Source organism: Pimephales promelas, chromosome 8 (genome assembly GCF_988280905.1).
Source record: "Pimephales promelas chromosome 8, fPimPro1.hap1.1, whole genome shotgun sequence".
Taxonomy (NCBI): domain Eukaryota; kingdom Metazoa; phylum Chordata; class Actinopteri; order Cypriniformes; family Leuciscidae; genus Pimephales; species Pimephales promelas.
This window is the reverse complement of record NC_142776.1, coordinates 9,263,107-9,286,293: the sequence shown is the minus strand read 5'-3', so window position 1 is coordinate 9,286,293 and position 23,187 is coordinate 9,263,107. Positions and strand designations below refer to the sequence as shown.

The window sequence follows — 23,187 nt, the reverse complement described above, 5'->3', positions numbered from 1 at the left end:
AAATATATGTGCTCATTAATGTATAGTTACTTTGTTCAAGTAATAAAGTATTCTCGTAAGTGTATAATATGCCATTGAAAATACATGCGGGTAAGGGGTTCTAATGTCGGTCGCCATGTTGCCCCTCCATCTTGAAAGTACATTAGCCAAAGAGGGACATACCCGTTAATTCAAGCTTCGCCTTTTGCGTTTACGTTTACACTCATGGACGAGGTCGAACTGAGTCTGGAAGCCATGTTAATCTTGGACTACATTGGCCACCGTAGGAGTTCAAACGAAATCAGAATTGAGAGGAACAGAAACTAATATTAACTGGATGGTCATATACCTATTCACCGCTAGATGGGGGTAAAAATCACACAGTGTAGCTTTAACCTTTTATCAAATGTCTTTGAGTATCGCAATAATATCGTATCGCGCGTTCAGTATCGTGATATGTATCGAATCGTGACATAAGGGTATTGTTACACCCCTCGTATGTATATGTACACAGGCAGTTGTCATATGTGCATTATGACAACTTGCACTCTGTCAACAGAATGTTTTATATATCTCGCCACAAGTTAAAACCCATACGCACATCTTTATGATCTTTTAAGCTTGAGTTGAATTCAATCCATTAATTATTGTTGTAGCTTGCACGCGTTTCTGTCGCGTTTTCCATTTTAGTTTTTTCTTTGACTACCTTGTGAATACCCAGGGCACTGTTGCCACCTTGTGGACAAACAAATTAGCGCAAAAAAAAAAAAAATCAGGCTGTATGGAAATGCTGTGCTGATGACGAAATTCACATCACACAGACCCTAGCGTATGAATGAAAAATGAACTTTGGCTTTACTAGTAAGCCCTAATGTATATGTTAAAGGAATATAGAGTGCCGAAGTGATGACGTCACTTTGCGGGACAACTCGGAAGCTACCGGCGCATGGGTTCCCTCGATCGACCCCATAGGCATTTGGAAAATCGCAAAAAATGGCTGTGACCCTTACACGTTTTGTCCATCAAGATAATCTTTTCAAGTTAATCCAAAATTTATAAATTTTGAAGCCTTTATAAAGTTTTTAAAAAACACAAGCAGACACAATAAAGTTTAAAAAAACACAAGCTGGTTATAACTGAGTGTTCTATGTCATAGATCAAAACGTGAAAATATTTCGAGGCTTTGTTCACCACAGACCTTATTTCAGGCGATTTAGCAAAAACCCATTAAAAAATCCCATAGACTTTAGAGTGAGGGAACCGGTAGCGGTAAAATGCTAACTCACTTCCGCGTTTTGGCCTACAGAGTGACGCCGGCACTCTATTGTTAAGTGGGATTATTACAGTAAAGCTGTGTGCTATGACTGCATATTCTTTGCCTTATTAACTTTCTCAATCACCAGTCGCCATCTCACAAGGGCAAGCGGCAACAGCAGGAGCTGATCACAGAGTTAAGGAAGAGGCAAGGCAAAGATAGCCGCCTCGTCTACGAAGGCAAAGACGGAGCCATTGAGGACATCATTACGGGTAAGTACGCTTTGATTGTGCGTATGATGAATGAATCTGTTTCCCTAAGTGTGTATTGGTCTTGCTCTTTTTGATAGTAACAGTAGACGTACTGTAGCAGTAGACGCCAAACTGTTTAGCTTTAGGCTTGAAGTTTCTGTCTGATTCTGTGCTTTTTTTAGAGCTTCTTGCTTTTGGTGTTTCTATGTTGTGATTGGCTATTATTTTGCTGCAGTGCTGAAGACCGTCCCCTTTACCGCACGATCAGCCAAACGTGGCTCGCGGTTCTTCTGTGATCCCGCCCTTTCCGAGGACTTCCATTACTAAACTAAATTCTCTCCCCTCAGCAAGGTGCCTTTAAGTCCGTCTCTTATTCGCTCATCTCATAGCCATCCTTCTTTCTGTCTATTTCTTCATTCGTTTACTATTTATCTGGGTGTATTTGGGTATTAAATTCAGTCACACTTTATATTAGGTGTCTTTAACTACTATGTACTTTCATTTAAAAAAAAAAAATTGTTGGGTACAATGTAATTATTGTCCATATTGTAGTGCAACATTTTACTGTAATTTACTGTAGAGCAAAAATGTTGCTGCTATTGGATAGGTTTGGTGGTACGGTTAGGTTTAAGGGTCGGTTAATGTGAAAGGGCCAGGTCAACTGTGTATATAAATTATAAATTAATTACAGCTGCAATTACATGCAGGTATTGTTTTTAAATAAGTACAGTAGGGATGCACGATATATCGGCCAGCATATCGGTATCGGCCGACATATGTTCATTTTTAATGTTATCGTAATCGGCCTTGTAAGAAAATGTGGGCGACATATTAAAGCCGATAAATAATGTATTATTCCCTTCAGCCGAGACACTTGTTGAGCACTGTTTATGATTTTGATTTTCTTGAAAAAGAGATTTTTAAAAATTAAAATACGATTCGGTACAACATGTGCAGCGCAAATCTGTCATATCGGCTATACAACACTATAATGAGAACGTCATTATAATCGTGCGCTTGAGACATGGATTTAATTGTGAGACTTTTGTTTTTGTAATCAGGCTCTCAAAATTAGATAAAATTTGGATTTAAATTTATCGGCCGATATATCGGTTATCGGCTTTTAAATATAAAGAATTATTGGTTATCGGTATCGGCCAAAATTTTCATATCGGTGCATCCCTAAAATACAATGTTAAAACATATGTACACAATGAGCACATTGTATCAAGTGATTCATTTCAATGTTAGTACATAGTAGTAGGACCAAAATGCATGCTTGCCTGCCTGCCTTTAATACTTCCTCCATTTGGCATTTTGTTTTCTGTACACTATTTAAGTTGTCACAGATTTTAAAAATGTCCCCTCCCATTGAGTAGTTGTAATACAATTTTGAACAACTTTTGTCTTGGAAACTTCCTGGAACATATCATGACTTAACAGAAAGATCTCAATTGTAGGGATGCACTATGGATGCACTATGGATGTTGATAACTATGGAAGCTTCCGACACAGAATAAAAAATTAAAATGAATATTCGTTATTCATACTGTACATTACCCATACTGAATATTCATACTGTACATTTATAATATGATGCCGAAATTGACTTTCGCAATTGCGACTTATCTCGCAATTCTGACTTTTTAATGTGAAATAAACTTGTGTTGTAAAGTCAGAATTGCGTGAGAAAGAAAATGTCCAAATTGTGAAATCGGTCATTTTAAATGCTCCAAGCCAATTTCGGCATCACATTATAATGTACAGTATGAAGAATGAATATTTAATATTTTTAATTTTAATATATTTAATATTTTATATAATATTTTTAATATTTGCTAAAGATTACATTTAACAGTGTTGTAAAATTATGTAAAATTATCGTAAAATTAAAATAGCAGTTAAATATTTAATATTGGCTATTATATCCAATATTAACCGATTCCAATAAATGGTGGAAACCATTAAATGCCAATATTAAAATAATATATTCTATTTTGTTTAAATAAATGTAAAAATAATGAAACTAAAATCTGTAATTTTAAATCCTTCAAGGCACACCACAACATTAAAATATACAGTATAAAGAATGAATATTATTTAAAATGTTTATTTGCTAAAGATAGCATTAAACGGTATTATTAAATTATTAGTATTTTGTAAAGATAGACAGTAACACATTACAATGAGGTTTAATTAGTTAACATTAGTTAGCTACTTAAGTTAACATGAACTAAGAAAGAACAATCTCTACAGGATTTATTCATCTTGATTTACTAATACATTGATAAACATGAAAAGTTGGATTTGTTAACATTTAGTACTATTTTTATTGAATAACATTAACAAAGATTCATAAATGTATTGCTCATAGTTAGTTCATTTTATTTATCATAACTATCATGTAAAATTAGGGGAATGAGTATGGACAATTAAATATTCAATATTGGCCATTATATCCAATATCAACTGATACTAATAAATTGCCAACATTAGAAAATTCCATCACATTTTTGTCTAAATAAATTTAGAATTTGGGTCTGTAAATTTTAAAATAATACAAGTATGCTCAATATGTTTCGATATCAGCCATTTTATCTATCATCAATCAATATCAATAAAAAAACAAAACTTTAACACCGGAAAATAAGCGTTATGGTACCGGTATATTGTTCATTCCTACTAAATTGATCTAAAACTAACCAAACATCCACTTACCTGTCTGTTTTGCACCCGTCTCATCCATATCTGCAGGCCCAGACTCTAGTTGTGTTCAGTGTATAACGGTTTACCTGTTTGTCTTCAGACCTGCGCAGTCAACCCTTCCGACGGGCCGATGCCCTGAGGAGGAGTGGGAGAAGGAACATGGAGGTTCAGCACCTTCAGCTACGCAACATGGAGATCACCACCTGCTAGCCAGCGTTTGAGGACAGAGGGTGGGCCAATGACACTACTGAAATAAGAGCACACTTAGGACAATGGAGGGATGTGACATTAAATACTTCTGCTTACCTGGAACCTGGAATCTCTTTTAAAGAAAGTAAGGTTGGATGCCATGTGTCAGACCTACAGTCAAATATTGAAGGTTCTACAAATGGACATTGTGAAGGAAGATGAGGAAGTGCGGTATTTTGTTTCGCTCTGTTTTACTTTGAGACATTTGTGTATTACATACAAGGAGCGGCAGAAATGGCGAAAAGACTCTGGATTGGCCCATTTGTGTCTTTTTTTACCTCTTGTTTTAAAAACTCCAAGCTAAGCAGCTTTTTCTGAGGGGAAGATGTACAAGATGCACTTTTTATTTTTATTTGATTTTTTTAGCATTGAACCTGGATCATCTTAGGACTGAACTTTTGATCTTTTTAAAAAAAGTGGATGAAGAACACGAAGGAGAACTTCTAACTGCTGTTGAGGAAGCATTTCTTTACTGACTAAAAACCCATGAAACGTCGAGAAAATGTTTACTACCAAACATCCACAACCAGTTTGACATTTTATGTACAATACATCTCATTTTTCATCACAGACCTGCTCTCCTACTGATTTTATCTCATGTGGCATTTGTGAGCTGTGAAAAAAAAAAAGTTTGCTGTTTTTTTTTAAAAAAAAGAAAAAAGAAAAGACATATCATTGGACAAAAGTCTTTTTTTTTTTAAATGTACAGATATTTTGCTACAAAATTGAGCCTCTTATTTTTTACATTGTTCATCCATTGTGGTGCTGTACATATTGTTGAAACAAACCAACTTGTCCTGCAATATCACTGGAATGGTATTAACTTTTTATGTTGTTTAGTATGACAGTATTATTTAATTCGATGGTAAAGACAGTGAATCAACTTACTCTGTGACCTGAATTGCTCTCTCTCATCACTATTGTTGCATATGGTAAATGTCTGTGGTTGCACGTAACACTTGAAAGCTTGAACTGACACTAGTGGCACATATAACGTTTTTCTACTTTGATCTCTTTAACTGGAATCAGTGGTTGTGTGCAAATAAAGCAAAGACACCAGCACCGTTAAAAAACGGGTTCTTTTGTGTGGTTGACGTGAAATGTTCACATGAATTCTTGCTAATTTTATCTGGATAATGGAGCTTCTTGAAAATAAAATGTGTTGTGGGCAGTCCTAACCTAATTCTGCCACAAGGTGGTAGCAACCCCTTGTGTCGCCTGGCCGGTGGAACATGGCCAGATTACAGTTACTGATTTATTTGAACAAGAACCCATAAATGATGTTTAGCTCACTGTCGAAAAAGTCAACAATCATAGTATATTTATGTGGAGTAAATTTAGGTTTTATACTAAAATTAACCCTTTGCTGTGGTGTGCAATAATTAAAATGCAAATAATTCTCAAAATGTCAGTACTATTTCGTTATGTGATACAAACACTGCCCGACCAAAAAAAAAAAAGAAAGAAAAAGAGTGGCTGTATGGATTTAAATGGGTCTATTTTTTGATCATTATTGCAGTGATTGTTTCTAGCATATTATGTTTGGCAACAGCTCTTCTAACCCTAATTCATGGAGTGTGTAGCTTTTCATTTCTTAAACAACCATGTAAGAAGATGCATCATGGCCATATTCCAGGATGAAATTGTCAAGATTTATCAGGCTCAGGTTGTGAAAGAATGGTTTGCATGAAGAATCATTTTCACACATGCATTGGCACCTCTGAGTCCAGATCTTAAAGGGATAGTTCACTTTGAAATACATTTTTGATATGTTTTAGCTTACCTCAAGGGCATCCAAGATGTAGGTGTCTTTGTTTCGGCAGTATTTTCAATTTTGATATTTTTAGGTCAAACTGTTCCTGTCTATTAGTCATATAATTGAGGTCTATGGTCACCACCTCAAAGAGCATGCACAGAGAAGTCCAAATTAAACATGGTTTAATGACTCGTAATTGTAAGTACACATTGAAGGCCTAAGACACGAAACGAGCGGTTTGTGTGAGAAAACGAACAGTATTTGTAGTATTTACCTCTTGCTACCACAGCCACAAAGTGCCCGCGTCCTCAGATCACTTGGTAAAACCGATATAAAAACTGTTTGTTTTCTCAAACAAACTACTCGTTTCGTGTCTTAAGCCATCAATGTGTACTTACATTTACGAGTCATTAAATCATGTTTAATTTGGACTTGCTGTGCATGCTCTTTGAGGTGGTGACCATAGACCTTCATAATATGACTGATAGACATGAACGGTTTGACCTAAAAATATCAAAATTGAAACTACTGTGGAAACTAAGACGCCTACATCTTGGATGCCCTTGAGGTAAGCTAAAAAATTATTTCAAAGTGAACTATCCCTTTAACTTCATTGAAAATCTTGGAGAAGTCTTTACAAGAGTGCTGGATTCTTGCATTGTCAATACAGGAGCTTGACCAATATTTGATGCACCTCTTGATGGAAATAATAACATCACGACATTTATTTACATCAAGAGGTGCATTATTTTTTTGGTCAAGATCTTGTATTGACGACGCAAGAGTCCAGCACTCTGTAAAGACTCCTCCAGCACATTTCAATGAATTCAAAATAAAACTATTTTTAAGAATGTAGCCAGTAATGAAATTCTTCAAAATACTTTAACACTGAAACTTAGACCCTTATTTTCAAATATGTGCTGCTTTCCTATTCTATATTTAAAAAAGTAATGTACATAAAGAACATTAGATAATGCAATATATCTCATTTTCAATTACTTCAATTCGACAGTTCCACCAGGTCACAGTGGGATACCTACTGTCTTCTGGTTAATGGACATCAGAAAATGTTGGGGACCGGGCCATGATGCAGAAGTAAAGAGGAGAAAGATCAGAGTTGGCAGCTCCTCACGCTACGGAGAACGTGTGGGCAGACCTCCCAACTGTCAGAAACTTTTAGAGTTTAGAAAAAGTGTTCCATGAAAGAACTAAAAAACAAGAAATGATGCATACAATAGATAGTTGCTGAAAATTAGCAGAAAAGAGCAGTCAAGTTATAAATATTTTAGCACAGGGGTTTTCAATCTTTAAGATGCCACGACCCCCAATATAATATTATAATCATCGTTATGCAAGGGGCCACTTTCTGAAAATTAAAAAAAAAAACCCCATCTATTTAGTTTCTTCTGTAAAGGTCTAATTCTTATTTATATTGTGAAAATTAAAAATGATAAATATGTCAATATTATTTGGAAAATGTTGTTAGTAAATTATTGCATAGATGTGTGCATTATTTGCTAATTTGTTTGCTTATATTAATTGAATTATAATTTTTGATGCAATTTTTCTCTAAACATTTCTACGGACCCCTTAAAGCCCCACTTTGAAAACCCTGATTTAACATATTTATCTAAAATGAACTGGCTTTGCTTATTATAGCAGAATATTACTGAAAGAAAAATGTCTATGGCAATTAACTTGAAATATTTATAGCTGTTTCCAGCAGTTATTTTTTATAAGTAGTCTAAACGAGCCAAGAATTTTATGTTTGTTCGTGAAAGTAATATTTCAGTAATCAGTTTAACAAAGATCTTCCTCGTTATCTCTTCAGATAAAGACCTTATTATGCCTTCAGGTGTGTTAAATCTTTCAGATTATTTTGGGCTGTACAGGAGTTACAGCTTCGCCTTGCTGTAATGATTTTGCAATAGCTGTCAACTATTAAACATTTGTTTGCAAATAAAACAGAACACTGGAGTCTGGAAGCAATAAAGCAAGACGTTTTAAATATCATAGTCAAGCAGACCAGGATTAACACCTATCCTTTGCTAAAGATTCACGATGTGTGAGTTGGGTTATTTTCTTGAATGACGTTCATTACATCCAATCGTATGGTCGTATAGCATGGATTGTCAATTACGATTGGACAACACGACAAAAAAAAGGCGGTGCTTCACAAATACGGAAGCACAAACCGCGATGTTTTGAAACTCCATAACATTTGAAAATTTTTAAAATAATACACATTGTCTTAATCGAAATCCCCTTCAAATCAAATGTTTTTGTAGTTGACCTGTATAAAACGCACATTACATTTATACGTTACACAAACCGAGTGTAATTAATAATATGAAAAGTAAGTTAGGTACATAGCCAGTTTTCCGTGTTGTCTAGGAAACGGAAACGCGCAAACTAGGAGGCAGGATGTGACTCACGAACCAACAATTTCAACTTTAGAAACGTTTCTCCTGACGACCATGCTACGGTCTTCCAGAGATAAAGATATCCCGTCTTTAGACATTTATTCTGAAGATGAAGATAATACCGCATTAACTGGAAGAAGAAGAACCCCTTTGGGTGAAGTAAATGAAGCTTCACCTGAGAGCAACGTGAACGGCAGGGCAGCTCCTGGGCGGCTCCCCGTACGCCAGCGGTACTGGAAAGACACACACCTGTGGCCCGCTCGTATATTCTCTGTGCTATGCAGCATAGTCATCGTCTCGTTTATCGCTGTGCTGATCTCATTTTTGTACATCGTATTAAAAGGTAAACATGTTCATATCTGCTTTTTGGAATTCTTCTCTTGCAGTTACAGTATGTGCAATACCTAAACAGCATATGGATAATTAATAATTATCTGATCTGTAGATTTAAGAGCTGAGAGGATAACCATTGAAGATGGATCAGAAGTAAGACTCCTGGGTATGTTTAAATTGCACATAGTGAAATAACGTTACATAATATAAAAAAACTAAAAAAAACGATATTAGGCGCGTGTAAGCTTTGGTAACATAGGCTACTTTTTTCCTGCAGGTTTTTGGAGTATTTTGGTCCTGTCTTCTGTGGCTGGAGTTCTGTGTTGCAGTTTCTCCTGGACCCTAACCTACTTTGACTCATTTGAGCCAGGAATGTTTCCTCCAACTCCTCTTTCTTCAGCCAAACTCAAGTGAGCCTGTTTATCATAATTATTGTCCAAGGAAATCACCACCAGGCCATATTCTCTAAAGTCTAAACTAAAGCACAATCATATTTCTTTGTATGCTTCTGTTCCCAATATATGGATGTAAAACAATACCTTGGGTATTTTTTTCAAGGTCAAGATAAAATGATATTATTATGATATAATAAGATATAATAATTATTATATAATATTATGACTATATGGTACATTTTAGGCACTATTTCCTTATTTCTCCACTTTTAAATCATTTTTTTTATTAATTAGATGTTATATAATGGACAAGTTTTATTCAGAGGATAAATAGTTAAAATAGCTTCAGAAAATAGTTTTACACCACAGGAAGCTGCTCCATGATCATGCTTTAAAGTCCCCTAGAAGTTGCAACTGACTTTACTTTATTTTGTGATTTTTTTTATTTTAATTTTTTTTTCTTCAAGTGGCACAGAATATGGAATAGAGGACAGGGTTTTACTTTAGCACACCTCCTCTCCATCCTTCGTTCATAGCAGACTGACAGTTACACGGAAGTGGTAAAGGATATTCAACCCAAGCCGTCTGAGAAGGAACGCCATTTGGAAACAAATTTTCAGATTTTGATTAAAGATTACCACGACAAACATTTTATTCTCCTCTGTATTAACATGCACAGATTAATTGTTCTCAAGACTAGTAATGTGCGCTAACAAAGTAAATGGGGTAAATTTTGATTTTGTGGCGGCTATAATAGACTATGCCATTGTGTTAAAAGGTTGGCTCTGCCTGAAACCTGACAATTAAGGCTGAATTTAATGTTTGGGTTAGTTCCTGTATAAGATATCCCCATGTGATTGATTTTTGATGGCACCATAGATTTATTCCATAGATTGTATGTGATGGTCCAATAGTAGTCATTAGATATTTGCTTGGTTACCTGTAAAGCTCACTTGAATTTGTTAACTGATTAGATGTGACCTTATGGTTCCTTGGAAGCTGATATGAAACCAGTAGGAGAGACCTTTAAGGCCCATTCACATCAAGAACGATAACTAAAGATATCCATAACCATATTAGTTTCCACACCAACAAACGTTAACGCTCTGTTTATTTTAAGCATGCGCTGCTGGTTTGTCGTCTACTGCTTTAAATGCTCGTGCTCTTTAAAGCAAAATGGATTCTGATTGGCTGTCAATGTTGTTGTCGTTCATCAATTGCATGGGGGGGAAAAAATTCCTAAAAAGTGATTCCAACAATGTAGTTCCTCTGTGCCTTAATCGTTATAGTTTTGGTGTGGACTCTGGTATTCTTTTATATTTAGAAGGATTTTTAGAACTATATCTTTATTGCGTTATCATACTTGGTGTGAAATGGCCTTTATATGAAAACAGTGTTATTGAATGTCTGGGTGGCAAACCGCCAGTTTCAGGAAACGCATAACTTCCCTTTTCCAAATAATTCAAACTGATATTCCATAAATGGCGCTAAGTTTTTTACTGTTCATAAGCAGCAGATGGGGAGGGGGATTAGTGTATTTTTTGTGGGGCTTGTAAGAAAATAAACGATGAGGATGATAGCAATGACAAAGTACACAAAGCACCTTGGGTTCAACTGAGTTGGAATGAACCCCGAACAATACAGGCTCAAACATTTTTTGCTGTTTCTACACTAGTCATCCCTCTCATTTTGTAAACAAGGTTTCATTTTAAATGTAAATTAAGGACAACAATTGAAGTGATTTCCTTCCGTTCCCACATCATTGATGTTGCTGCAGGTGTGATCACCAAAGGGGTCGGGTGAAAGAATTATACTCAGAAAGACATCTGTCTTTATTGGTAATCACAAACAATCTCTTTGTCACAGGGTGGTTCTTGATGTCGTTCTGCTGCTCTCGCTATTACTGATTAAATACCATTCCAGACCGGTGGTAATATTCTCATATTAGTGAGACCAGAGCAAACTGTCTCTATGATAACTAAAGGGGTGGTTTACTGCTTTTTTTCTTTGCATGATTGTGTTAATGGGGTGCAATATAACATGAATTCATCGTTTTTCTTTTTTAAAATGTCTTACTTTTCATAAATTTCACCTTAATTGTAAGCCGCTTTCTCCTCTTGTCATTTGAACGACCGGTTGACTTCCTGATTCTATGAAACCACTCCCTCAGAAACGGGCAGTGGGCTCAGATTGGTTAGTTTGGGCCGTTGTTGTAATTGGCTAAATTGTAGTGCACTTTGCCTGGAAAATTCACGCCCATTACCTTTACGGGCGAAGTTGCATGTGGTGTTGTCAAATGTAAATAATGGTGTCGATACTGCAGTATCAGAGCCAGAATCAGACCCAGAAAGCGGCGATGAAGAGAGCCAAGCAGAACCTCACCACACACGGCTCTTACAAAACGTTTCTGAATGGTATTTTGCCTATATTTTTTTAACTTTTATACACGTTTGTCTTACACAAAATAGCATCGAACTAACTGGCTACTATATACACAAACAGCGTTGGCATTGGTTTACATTCTTGATCAAATCGAAAAATAACCTCATATATACAGTATATATGTGTGTGTATGTGTGTGTATATATATATATATATATACACATGAAAAATACATTTACAAAATTAGTACATATACAAATTCAGGTCCAAAATGTTTGTCGTTGTCACGAAATAGCATAACTACGTAAGTGGCTATAAAGCCAGTGCAAGTTGGAACTGCTTCATGTTTTAGTAACAGTTTCTTGTTGAATCCGCCATTGAATTCGTGTCTTCCGCTGTCTTCCGTAAATGCGCAGCTCAGAGAGCTAAATTACGATCGTCATTTTCAGGAACTAATCAAAAATAAATTGTATCCATTGTTGACGAACTACAACGTCCGTGGGAAGCCTGAACACAGAAGACCTGAGCTGGCAGAACATAACACACTCGACGAACCGCAGAAATATGGCCATGCCCTTTTTTGCATATTTCGTAGGGAGGGTTGATGCAAATGTATGGGTTAGTGACGTCTAAAACCTGTTGTAGTCCCAATCGAGTCGTTTTTGTAGGCATTGAACTACCTGATTTTTAAAAGATGATATCTCTGCTTATGCTGAACTTTCAGCGCTGCAACTTTGCAGATACTGTTCATGCACCAACATCAACATTACACACTATTTAAAATGAAAAAAGTGAAATTGCAATCAACCCCCCTTTTAAGCCATTTTGGGTATGAGCACTTTCTAGGCAGACTATAATTTCTTACAGTATCCACACTAATGAATTCAGAAGAAACTTCTTGGAAATCAAAAGTTCACTTCAACAAGACAAACTCCAATTCCAAGTAGAAGTAATCATTTGGTAATTTTAGCCTAATAGTCTAGACTCATGCTAGAGAGTTAATTTACTGTCCAAGCATCTGCAACCGGCATCCTACTGATCCTGTGAGCACTATTCATTTATTTCAGACGGCCTGATGACTGATTGTCTCTTCAAGTGTCTGTTTTTTCGTGGCCAGTTCTGTTCAGTAGTGTAATACTCCAAGAGAGTAGTTATAGGAACATGTTATCGAGGCTGTTCCTCCGGTCTGAGGTTATTCACCCATTTTTCCTATTTTGTTTTTAGCTGTCTGTGCCTTAGAAGCTTGTCAGCTGGTAAAATAGAAAATGGTTCCTATCACTTTGTGCTGGTTCGACTCACCCGTGTGAGAGCACAGAGCGCAGAGGAGAACAGAAAAGCAATTTTCCTGTAATTGCTTTCCATCTTCAGACCTGAATACTTGCACCAAGCGGAACATTCAAAAACTGTCCAAGAATTGGTCTGTAGGGATTTCGTGTGGCTCAAAGCCCCATCAAATGTCTAAATGTCCTTTACCCCAACTTCTAATGCTCTTAGAGAAGAGAGGAGGGGGGGGAATTTGCCTGGACTTTTTAGTATTGCTCTTTCCAAACTCATTGACTTTTAGTTTGCTTGCTTTCTGAAGCGGTAAAACCTTTATTATTCTTAAAGGTGACATATTATGCCCATTTTCACAAGATGTAATATAAATGTATGGTGTCCCCAGAATGTGTCTGTGAAATTTCAGCTCAAAATACCACCCAGATCATTTATTGTAGCTTGTCAAATTCACCCCTTTTCAAATGTAATAACACTGCATATAATCTTCACTGTACACATTATATAAAGGTCAATGATTATTAAAGTTACAAATACATTATTCAGTGAAGAGCAGGGCGTGATTTCTTTGTTTTTTGTAGTTTTAATTAACATTTAATGACAGATAACACAGCAGCAGGAATATTAGGCTGCTGTCACTTTTCAGACGAATACAAAGGCATAAAATATCTTTGTGTTTTAAAGATAAACGAAAGTCTAATGGATTTGGACATAAGGGTGAGTAAATTATGACAGAATTGTACATTTTTGGGTGAAATATCCCAACTCCAAACCTCTTTTTTGTACATTAATTCACTAATGGTAAGGCAAACCTTCGTGACTGTGTCCCCTTTTTTACTTACATCTGAGCTGTTAACAGGAAGTGTTAACCACAGAAAGAATGACACAACCAACTCAGTCAGACCTACACTTCAGAGCACCAAAGCAAGGCTTTATGGAGCTTTTTTCCCCTAGTATTCAATATTATTGTGTATGTTATAATGTTGTGTGTTCACTTTTGACATTTAAAATGATTTATTTTAGGTCTTAGTATTTATTTATTTATTTATTGAGACAGAGAGAGAAATTGTACTTAATTTTAATTTGGACCATTTATTAGTTATCTGTCATGCCATGAAAATAATCATAAGCTTTTAATATTGATGCATCCCTAGATAGGATGTTATTTTCCTCTTGAGTAATCAGCTACAACATAATTAAGAAATGGCATCATGCAGCTTGTGTACTGCCAAGGTTGCACACACCAGTCAAGCGACTGCATATGAGAGGAATGAGAATGCTATCATACAGCACTTTTTTTGGTATTTTAAACCTAGGGATGCACGATATATCGGCTAGCATATCAATATCGGCCAATACATGTTCATTTTTAATGTTATCGTTATCGGCCTGGTAAGAAAATGTGGCCGATATAGTAAAGCCGATAAATAATGTATTATTCCCTTCAGCTGAGACACTTGTTGAGCACTGTTGGTTTTTGAATTTCTTGAAATAGGATTGAAATCTCTTCAAAAAATGAAAATACGGTTCGGTACAACATGTGCAGCGCAAATCTGTCATATCGGCTATACAACACTATAACATGGACATGGATTTAATTGTGAGACTTTTGTTTTTGTAATCAGGCTCTCAAAATTAGGTAAAAATTTGGATTTAAGTTTATCGCCCAAAATTTTCATATCGGTGCATCCCTATTTAGACCATTTGGAGTAAACAGATCTATCACTAAACAGATCTATCAATGGTGTAGCGCTGTATAAATCACAGCTCACAGAAGTCAATGTACAGTGGACCTTCGCCAAAGGTTTGGTAATGTCACTGCCCCTTAAAGGCACAATATGGAATATTTTTGGATTCAAATATTAAAAATGTGATGTATTTTGTTGACTTGTGTACTTTCATTGTCCCGAATGTTTAAAAACAGTTAAATTCCAGAGAAATCAGCAATTTTATCCAGTGCAACGGCCTGTGTCATGCCCTCGATTTCTGGTTTTACTTGTGAAAAAACCATTGAAACTCGAAAGACGCTTTAAGTGATGAATTGTTAATGGTTAATTGCGAATCCTGTCGGATTGCTTTCCATCGGCTGTTGAGGTGAGGACGACAACTCCCATGAATCCGCGCGTCATCATGCAAAATTTGCTTACTATTCTTTTTTTTTTCTTTTTTTGTTAAGATGACACAAGCCATATTTGCAGCTAGACATTCAAAATTCATGCATTCAATGCATTATTAAGGCAATTAATACATCTTGTGATCATAGTGATTGCAAAATAAGGACAATTTAATGTCAGTCTTGTTAGTCCATGCATTGTTGGCATCATCTGTAATCTTGGCAAATGAAGCTGGGTGCACACAGTGGATCTGGTAAAACCACAGAATCTCATTCATCCCTATGGCTAGTAAATAAGCCAAAAATGACATGGTAAAAATGAGCGTTGGTGCATGAAGATGTATAGCATTAGTCATACTTTCTCAGTGGTTTACCCACTGCATATATAAGGAAATGTTTGTCAGATGTGAGGAATTGCTGTTAGCCAATCAGACTATGAATTCAGTTTTATTTCCAGTGACCTTAGTACTTCTGACATTTACTACCAGGAGCTTTGTGTACACGAGGTAGGAGGAAGCACGTGTAGAGTGGGAATGCTGTGATAAGCTGTTGCCGATATACTTCGAAATGACCTAAATTAGGGTTTAATGAGCCAGTCATTTGAAGACCTAAGCTTTGAAAGTCTTCAGAGGACACTCAAATGATAAAATCAAATATTTTGAATATTGAGTAGTGAACTAAAACTTAACTCATTATGGAACAAAGTTTGTTGCAGAGCTCTTTGAAGTTGTTTTTCAACTATGCTTAATTCATGCTGGATGGCACCTCTGAGCTTATTCATTTGAGATGATGAAAAGACAGGGACCCCCATTTGAAGCCAGCTAAATGTGTCTCCTTTTGCTAACTTTGTGTTTGCAAATGAGTTTAAGGCTGTGTTCCAATTTATGAATTTATAAGCCAGCTTCTGATTGGCTGTTTGGGAGGAACGTTATTGATCGTGTCTGGAGGCTTGGCGATAAAACCCAGGGTCACTTCATCGCCGAGCGAGTGGGTTATCTAATCACACAGCAGTGCTCTGACGATTTCTTTCCTAAACCCAACTTGCACAGCCGGCTCAAAACGCAAACAGGCTATCGACCAGCTAGCCCCGGATGGGGTGGTATTGACTGACCCTCACAGAACTGTGACTGGGTCTGCTTGTTCCTTCATGCTTGCATAGCTCCAGTTCAACAGCAGTAATAGACACAGACCCTGACCCATTGGCATTCTCCATGTCAATTTTCACTGTATGTCGCAGCACTGCTGTAGCAATTAGCCCCTAGGATTATCCTCAAATGACTTGGATGATAATGGAAGCTTTCCTCGGTTGTTTCCAGATATGCACACACGTATTAGTATAATGCTCTCATCACTTTGTTTCCAAAGAAACGCAGCCTTTGAATCATTTGGTGCATTTGGTCACAGTTGGTGGCTCGGTCTTCAGCAGATAAGCTTTGCATTTCCTGCCTCCGTTGTAGGTTAGGTTCAGGGAGTTCACGCCACAACAATTGATGTGGTGAATTAACTAAAAGAAATTAGTTTAGTCTCTTTCAGTGCTTTGGATTTTTAGTCGAGTCGTTCCCTGATTAGATCCCACATCCGTAAATTATCTGAATGGATGGCCCCCAATCTGTTTTTCCTATTGATATGTTGGGAAGTGTCTGGCTCCCTAATGTTCCATGTCAAGGCTGCCGTCTGTCCAAAGTGTGTCATTGAGTCTGTTGTGTCTTTCGGATAGATAAAACTTAATGTTTCCTGATTAAAAAAAAAAAAAAAGATTTAACAGACACAAGCTGATACAGGCCTATGAGCAACAAGTGATATGCCTGGTTTAGAATTGTTACAATGAAAATTAACGTCACAGTCATTTAATAAAGCTGATGTGATTCAGAAATAACCAAGAGCAGTGAAAACCCATATGATTGTGTACAATATTATATTTATATTTATAAAACGGTTAGTTCGAATCCTTGATTCTGATTGGTCAAGAGCTGTGCTTTATTCACGATAAAACATGGCTATGACCGCTTCACCCAACGGTTATATTGACCGCTGCGCAACACTGTGGTTCTATGTTGTTTTTATTTGAGCTTTCATGCATTTTACACATTGGAACGTTGTTGCTGTTCACGCTCAGGGACTATTTTTTGCTAGCGGAAAGAAGGCTTTTAGTGATTTTATTTCAAGAAAGTTGCACTAATACATTGATTTTACTTTAATATTGTGTGGCAACCGTTTTATAAAAGCAATAAGGTACTCGAGGCAAGTGCTGTATCGTGAATAAGTAACGGCTGAAGGGGTTACAGGCCCAACAGCCGTTACTATTCACGATACAGCACAGCCTCTCGTACCTTATTGCTTACGTATTTTTACTATTGAGAATATGAGATTTCTATTTGGGTTGGGGGCAAAAAATCTTTTTAAAAATGCTTGTGCCTCAGATATGCCACATGGGCTAATAATTTGGGCTTTTTCAAGAAATGTTCAATTTAAGGACATGTCATGTTGTGTAGCCATCAAGTAGAAAGTAACATTCTTTCTTAATATATCATTATTATTTTCTTTTAATAATAAATTATATAATGTGGACTTGGTATGGCATGGCATTTTACAGCCTGAACTATACTTGGCCATTACATTATTGTTGGCCAGTTTGGCTTGCAGTAGATTTTCTACTCTAAACATGTTTGAATCAGCCATTAAAGAGAACTCATGGGAGTGGTTAACATGGGACATCTTGATGCCTCATAATGGGATTTTTATGGGCCTCTGCACTTACTAGAGTAGAGTAATGGCCAGTTGATATGATCAATTGTCCATGTTCCATACATGGTCCTCAGTTTTGTTTGTTCCGTGTGCTTTTCAACTTCCTGCATTAGTCACACACCTCTCGAGGGTAGCAGATCGATTGAGTGGTAAAGTAAAAAGGGGTATACATCATGTAGCTAAACAATTATAAATAATTTAGATTATGATTATTGTTATGATAAGTAGAGTGTTGATTTATGTCTACATGTTGCTTCAGAGATTCTGTGTATAAGTAAATAGTAGTTTTGTGATAAAAAGCACACACACACACACACACACACATATATATATATATATATATATATATATATATATCATATATTATATATAATAAAAAATATGTGCTTGTGTACTTACTGTGTTCAAGTTGTATTGCAAAACACGCTGCTTGAGACGGGATACGGGTAAGGTTATAGGGACATGTTTAGTTTTAAAACTCAACTTTAAAAATCATCTTTTGGATATTGATCTAAATGCCTTAATTAGAAAAATGAGAAACTCCAACCTTTAAGGACACAATTTTTTTTTTTATTTTTTTTTTTTTGTAAATGAATAATGTATCATAAATAAATAAATGTTTTTCCTTAAAATACAGGGTGCATAAGTCAGGACACCCCTATGTTAAATTCCCATAGAGTCAGGCAGATTTTTATTTTTAAAAGCCAGTTATTTCATGGATCCAGGATAATATGCATCCTGATAAAGTTCCCTTGGCCTTTGGAATTAAAATAGACCCACATCATCACACACCTTCCACCACACCTAGAGATTGGCATGGGGTACTTTCCATAAGATCATCTTTCAATGCAAATCAAACCAGCTATAGGCTAACTGAAGTAAAACCATGCCAATCTCAAGGCATGGTGAATGGTGTGTGATGATGTGGGGATATTTTAATTCCAAAGGCCAAGGGAACTTTATCAGGATGCATATTATCCTGGATCCATGAAATAACTGGCTTTCAAAATAAAAATCTGCCTGACTCTATGGGAAATTAACATAGGGGTGTCCTGACTTATGCACCCTGTATTTTAAGGAAAAACATTTATTTATTTATGATCCATTATTCATTCACAAAGAAAATTTGTGTCCTTAAAGGTTGGAGTTTTCCTCATTTTTGTAATTAAGGCATTAAGATCAATATCCAAAAGATGTTTTTTTTTTTTTTTATTCCTCTTTTTAGGCAACTTTAGCATGGGTGTCCAAACTTATTCACATCACTGTATTATGTAAACACAAACTTTTATTTTGGATGCGATTAATCGCGATTAATCGTTTCACAGCCCTAGACAATAAGCAACAATTAAGATTTTTGTTATAGTCATGATGTGGACTAATGCCATTTGGGTGTTTTTTTGTTTCTGCAGAAGAATGACCGGACACTCTTTCCACATGGGCTACAGTATGGCAATACTCAATGGAATAGTGGCTACTGTCACTTTTATATGGTATCTCACCTGATGCACCTCAACTACTGCTCAACTGCGGAGACTTCAACTGTCCAAGTTTAATAGCTGGAGGGACTGTGAAATAATGTTACTAATATAATATAACTACAGCTAAAAGCAAACTAAATACTAGTTTAAAAATGTATGAAATTTAAATTTCTCAGTCGTTTAGACACTGAATAAAACAGTATGATGTAGGCATGTAGAAAAGACTGTAAAAAAGAAAAAAAGATGGACACTTTTTTTGAGCTTCAATCTGTTGGTTGCAATCCACTGCCATTATCAAGCTTGGATGAGCCAGGACATTTATTATTATTAACTCGTCATACACACCTAGGATGGCTTGAGGGTGAGTAAATCATGGGGTAAATTTAATTTTAATCGCTCCCTTTTAATTTTAATCGCAAGCACATCTGTCAATCATAACGTTACACCCATTTTTAATACCATCAAAAAACCTAACTTAAAAACACAAACACTTGATTCATCAGTGTGATAAGAAACCATCTTTGGAAAAAATGTATTTGAAGTGTAATTAGGATTTTTTTTTTTTTTTTTTTTTTAAGTTTGGTTCAAGTCCCATTCTATTACATAGGAGTGTGCAGGGTTTTTGAGCTATACTGCAGCCAGCGAAATGTTTTGCTCTCTTTTTTTTTTTTTGAGCTTTTCTCATATTTTAATATGTTAATTTGACACATTCAATAAACGCATAACAAATTTTTCTTAATGGACTATATTTCAGTAAAATAACATTAGGGATGTCAGGGTCTCTTTGTTACCCAGATATTTTGTCTGATAAAAGGCTTTTATTACAGAATCCTGTTGCAGCAGCTTTTTACCATTATAATAGCAGTGCATTAAATCTTTTTGCCCGTTTGATGTCATTCATTCAGTGGGACAACACAACATACAGTAGATGCCATTTAAATCTTTCTAAATAAATCGAATGGGCATTTTATGACCTCCTCTTAGCAAAGACTAGAGTCCCTTTGCTGTCATGCTTTATTAAAGCTGGAAGTTGCTGCTCTATTGAGGGTTTTAATGGGGGAAATCATTAATACAATAGCTGTTTTGGGGTTGATGGAGAGTGACCGTGTTGAGGCTTTGTTGAGAGCCTGGGAGAAGGTCAGAGAGTGTAGAAGTTGATTTAATTTATGACTTTAATTATTTGATGCAGACTCTGCCAGGCCATGATTACTTTTTTCTTCTTCATTGAATTAGCAGGCCCTGTAGCGACTCTTTTCAGCTAGCTCCAATGCACTGATCTGTGACTTGTATATATGGAGTATTAATATACCGCGCCTCTCTGAGTGTATGTGGCTCTGATAATTTGTTTTCATTTACAGGACATTTCTATCTCCATTTTAGTACATTTACGCCCAAAAATGAAAATTCTGTCTTCAATTACTCACCCTCATGTCGTTCCAAAACCCTTACGATTTTCCTTCCTCTTTGAAATGAAGATGTTTTAATGAAATCTGAGAGCTTACTGTCCCTCCATTTCTGTCCCATCCATATAAAGCGGTTGAGTCTTTTCAGAAAATTGACTAAACCGCCTCAATTCATATGGACTAGTTTTACAATCTCTTTTTGAACTTTTTAAAAGGACTTAATGGAGAGACTGAATTCTCAGATTTCCTTTTAAAAGGTTTTCATTTTGTTTTGAAGATGAACGAAAGTCTTATGGTGTTGGAACAACATAAGGGTGAGTAATTGAAAACTTTTTTTTTTTTCATTTTTGGGTGAACCAACCCTTTAATGGATCGTTTACCCAAAAATGAAAATTCTGTCATTAATTACTCGCCCTCATGTGGTTTCAAACCTGTAAGACTTTCGATCAACTTTGGAACACAAATGAAGATCTTTTTGATGAAACCTGAGAGCTTTCCATCCCTCCGTTGACAGCGACACAACTACCACTTTGACGCTTCAAAATTTAGTCCAAATTTTCTGAAGAGACTTGATCGCTTTATATGATGAAAATATTTAATTTAGGCTTTTATGTACAGATACACATTGATCAGCAAACATATACCGAAGCTTAACTGACCCTGCTTGATGCGCGAGAACAAACCTCTTGCAGAAGCTCAAACGTGCAGCGTAACATGAGAATGAATCTCATTAGTTTTCGCACGGGAAGCGAACATGCTTGAATTTCAGTTTACCACAACAGATGTGTGAGTTGATGAATGTTTATACACTCTAAAAAATGCTGGGTTGTTTGTACCCACATTTGGGTAAAATATGTACAAACCCAAATGTTGGGTTAAAAATGCAATTAAAAAATGTACAGTTGAAAGTGAAAGTTTTAAAGGGTTCGTTCACCCAAAAATGAAAATTCTGTCAGTATTTACTCACCCTCATGTTGTTCCAAACCTCCATGTGTTTATTTGTTCTGCTGAACACAAAGGAAGATATTTGGAAGAATGTTTTAATCAAACAGATCTCATTCCCCATTGCCTACCATGAAAAATACACACCATGTTAGTCAATGGGGAATGAGATTTGTTTGATTAAAACATTCTTCCAAATATCCTCCTTTGTGTTCAGCAGAACAAATAAACACATAGAGGTTTGGAACAACATGAGTGTGAGTAAATAGGGACAGAATTTTAATTGTTGGGTGAACTAACCCTTTAAGTTGGGTTAAAATGTGAAATTACTTTTTTAACCGAACTTTTGGGTTTGTCCATATTTTCCCCTAATTTGGGTTCAGACAACCTAGCATTGTTTAGGGTGTATAAATATAAGCCTCTAAATTCAATCTGTTCATCATATAATTGTTCATCTCTTCAGAAAATTGTGAACTAAACCGCTCAATTCATATAGATTTGTCATATGATCACTTTATGAAATTTTTGAAGCGTCAAACTGTGTTGCATAGCGGTCTACGGAGGGATGTAAAGCTCAAAAAGATTTAATCTGATAAAAAGATCTTCATTCGTTTTCCGGTGTTAAACTATCCCTTTAATTCTTGTTTGTTTAAATTCATTTCCAGAAGTAGTTTATCCACTTCAAGACCTGTTGCACCTTAGTCGGGTATTTTAAAGTAAAAGAGAGATTTTTTTTGTGTGTGCATGCCTGACCACACTCTTTCCGTGTGCGTTTTTTTTTATTTTTTTTAGATTTACGAAACATGTTCTCGCATAACTTTGTAATAATGTGTCTCTCTTAATGCTGTTTCTGTTGAGGTGACAGTCTGTCATAAGTAAACCATCCCAATCTCCTTCAGCCGTGCAGTGCAAGTGCTACAAACAATGCACAATATTCCACCCTGAAACCACATTACTTGGAGGTTGACTGGTTTGCTTGCTTGCTTGTCTTCCATTTAAATAATCAGGGATGTAAAAACAACACTGGAATATTCATTGCATATGTGAGATATTGTGTCAAATAATTTTAGCAAAATGAATATTGGAAGAATTTATTTATGCAAAAAGCAATAAATTTGCAGTTTAAATAATAAATTGTTCTTTCTCTGATTTGTTTTTCAATTTTCATTCTAGCAGTTATGTGTGCTTGTCTATATCCTTTCTCGTAAAATGGCGAAAAGGCCTCTAAATAAAATCATAGACATGAACCTAATAGAAACGTCTGTTTTGTATTTGCGGGTGAGCGCTTCTAAAGATCGCAGTTAAGGCCTAAGGGCACTGCTGTTCAGAGTGCAGACGTGAATGTGAGTGACAGTCAATATGAAAGCATTTACTTTGACGCCTTTTTACTTGTCACCTCAAGGCTAGTTTTCGTGAAAGGGCAGCAAGACATGTAATCATTCTACGGAATAAAAATTACACCCATGGCTCGGTATGTGTATCTAACAAAATTGACTCCTGAT

The 23,187-nt window shown here is 36.0% G+C and overlaps 2 protein-coding genes across 6 annotated transcripts in view; both read left to right on the top strand.

Moving 5' to 3' along the window:
- Positions 1-5,517, top strand: part of fmnl2b (formin like 2b) — a 33,703-nt gene extending 28,186 nt beyond the window's left edge. For 2 of the 4 annotated variants that reach the window (XM_089133883.1, XM_089133881.1), the window contains 3 exons: positions 1,383-1,506; positions 1,721-1,836; positions 4,292-5,517. In XM_089133883.1, the coding sequence (XP_088990009.1) occupies positions 1,383-1,506; positions 1,721-1,812 (216 nt within the window). In that variant the 3' untranslated portion in view covers positions 1,813-1,836; positions 4,292-5,517. The remainder of the gene's footprint in view (positions 1-1,382; positions 1,507-1,720; positions 1,837-4,291) is intronic. The other 2 variants (XM_089133882.1, XM_089133880.1) reach the window with 1 other exon arrangement.
- A 3,083-nt stretch (positions 5,518-8,600) lies between these two features.
- On the top strand, positions 8,601-21,816 carry arl6ip6 (ARF like GTPase 6 interacting protein 6). 2 transcript variants are annotated; one of them, XM_089133879.1, is made up of 4 exons: positions 8,601-8,962; positions 9,065-9,118; positions 9,230-9,362; positions 9,815-11,541. In XM_089133879.1, the coding sequence occupies exons 1-4, from the start codon at positions 8,674-8,676 to the stop codon at positions 9,852-9,854; spliced, it is 516 nt and encodes a 171-aa protein (XP_088990005.1). In that variant the 5' UTR covers positions 8,601-8,673; the 3' UTR covers positions 9,855-11,541. The 2 variants fall into 2 exon arrangements, with proteins under 2 accessions (XP_088990005.1, XP_039545200.2); XM_039689266.2 differs by lacking the exon at positions 9,815-11,541 and adding an exon at positions 19,272-21,816 and having other exon boundaries at positions 8,602-8,962.
- Positions 21,817-23,187: the final 1,371 nt, after the last annotated feature.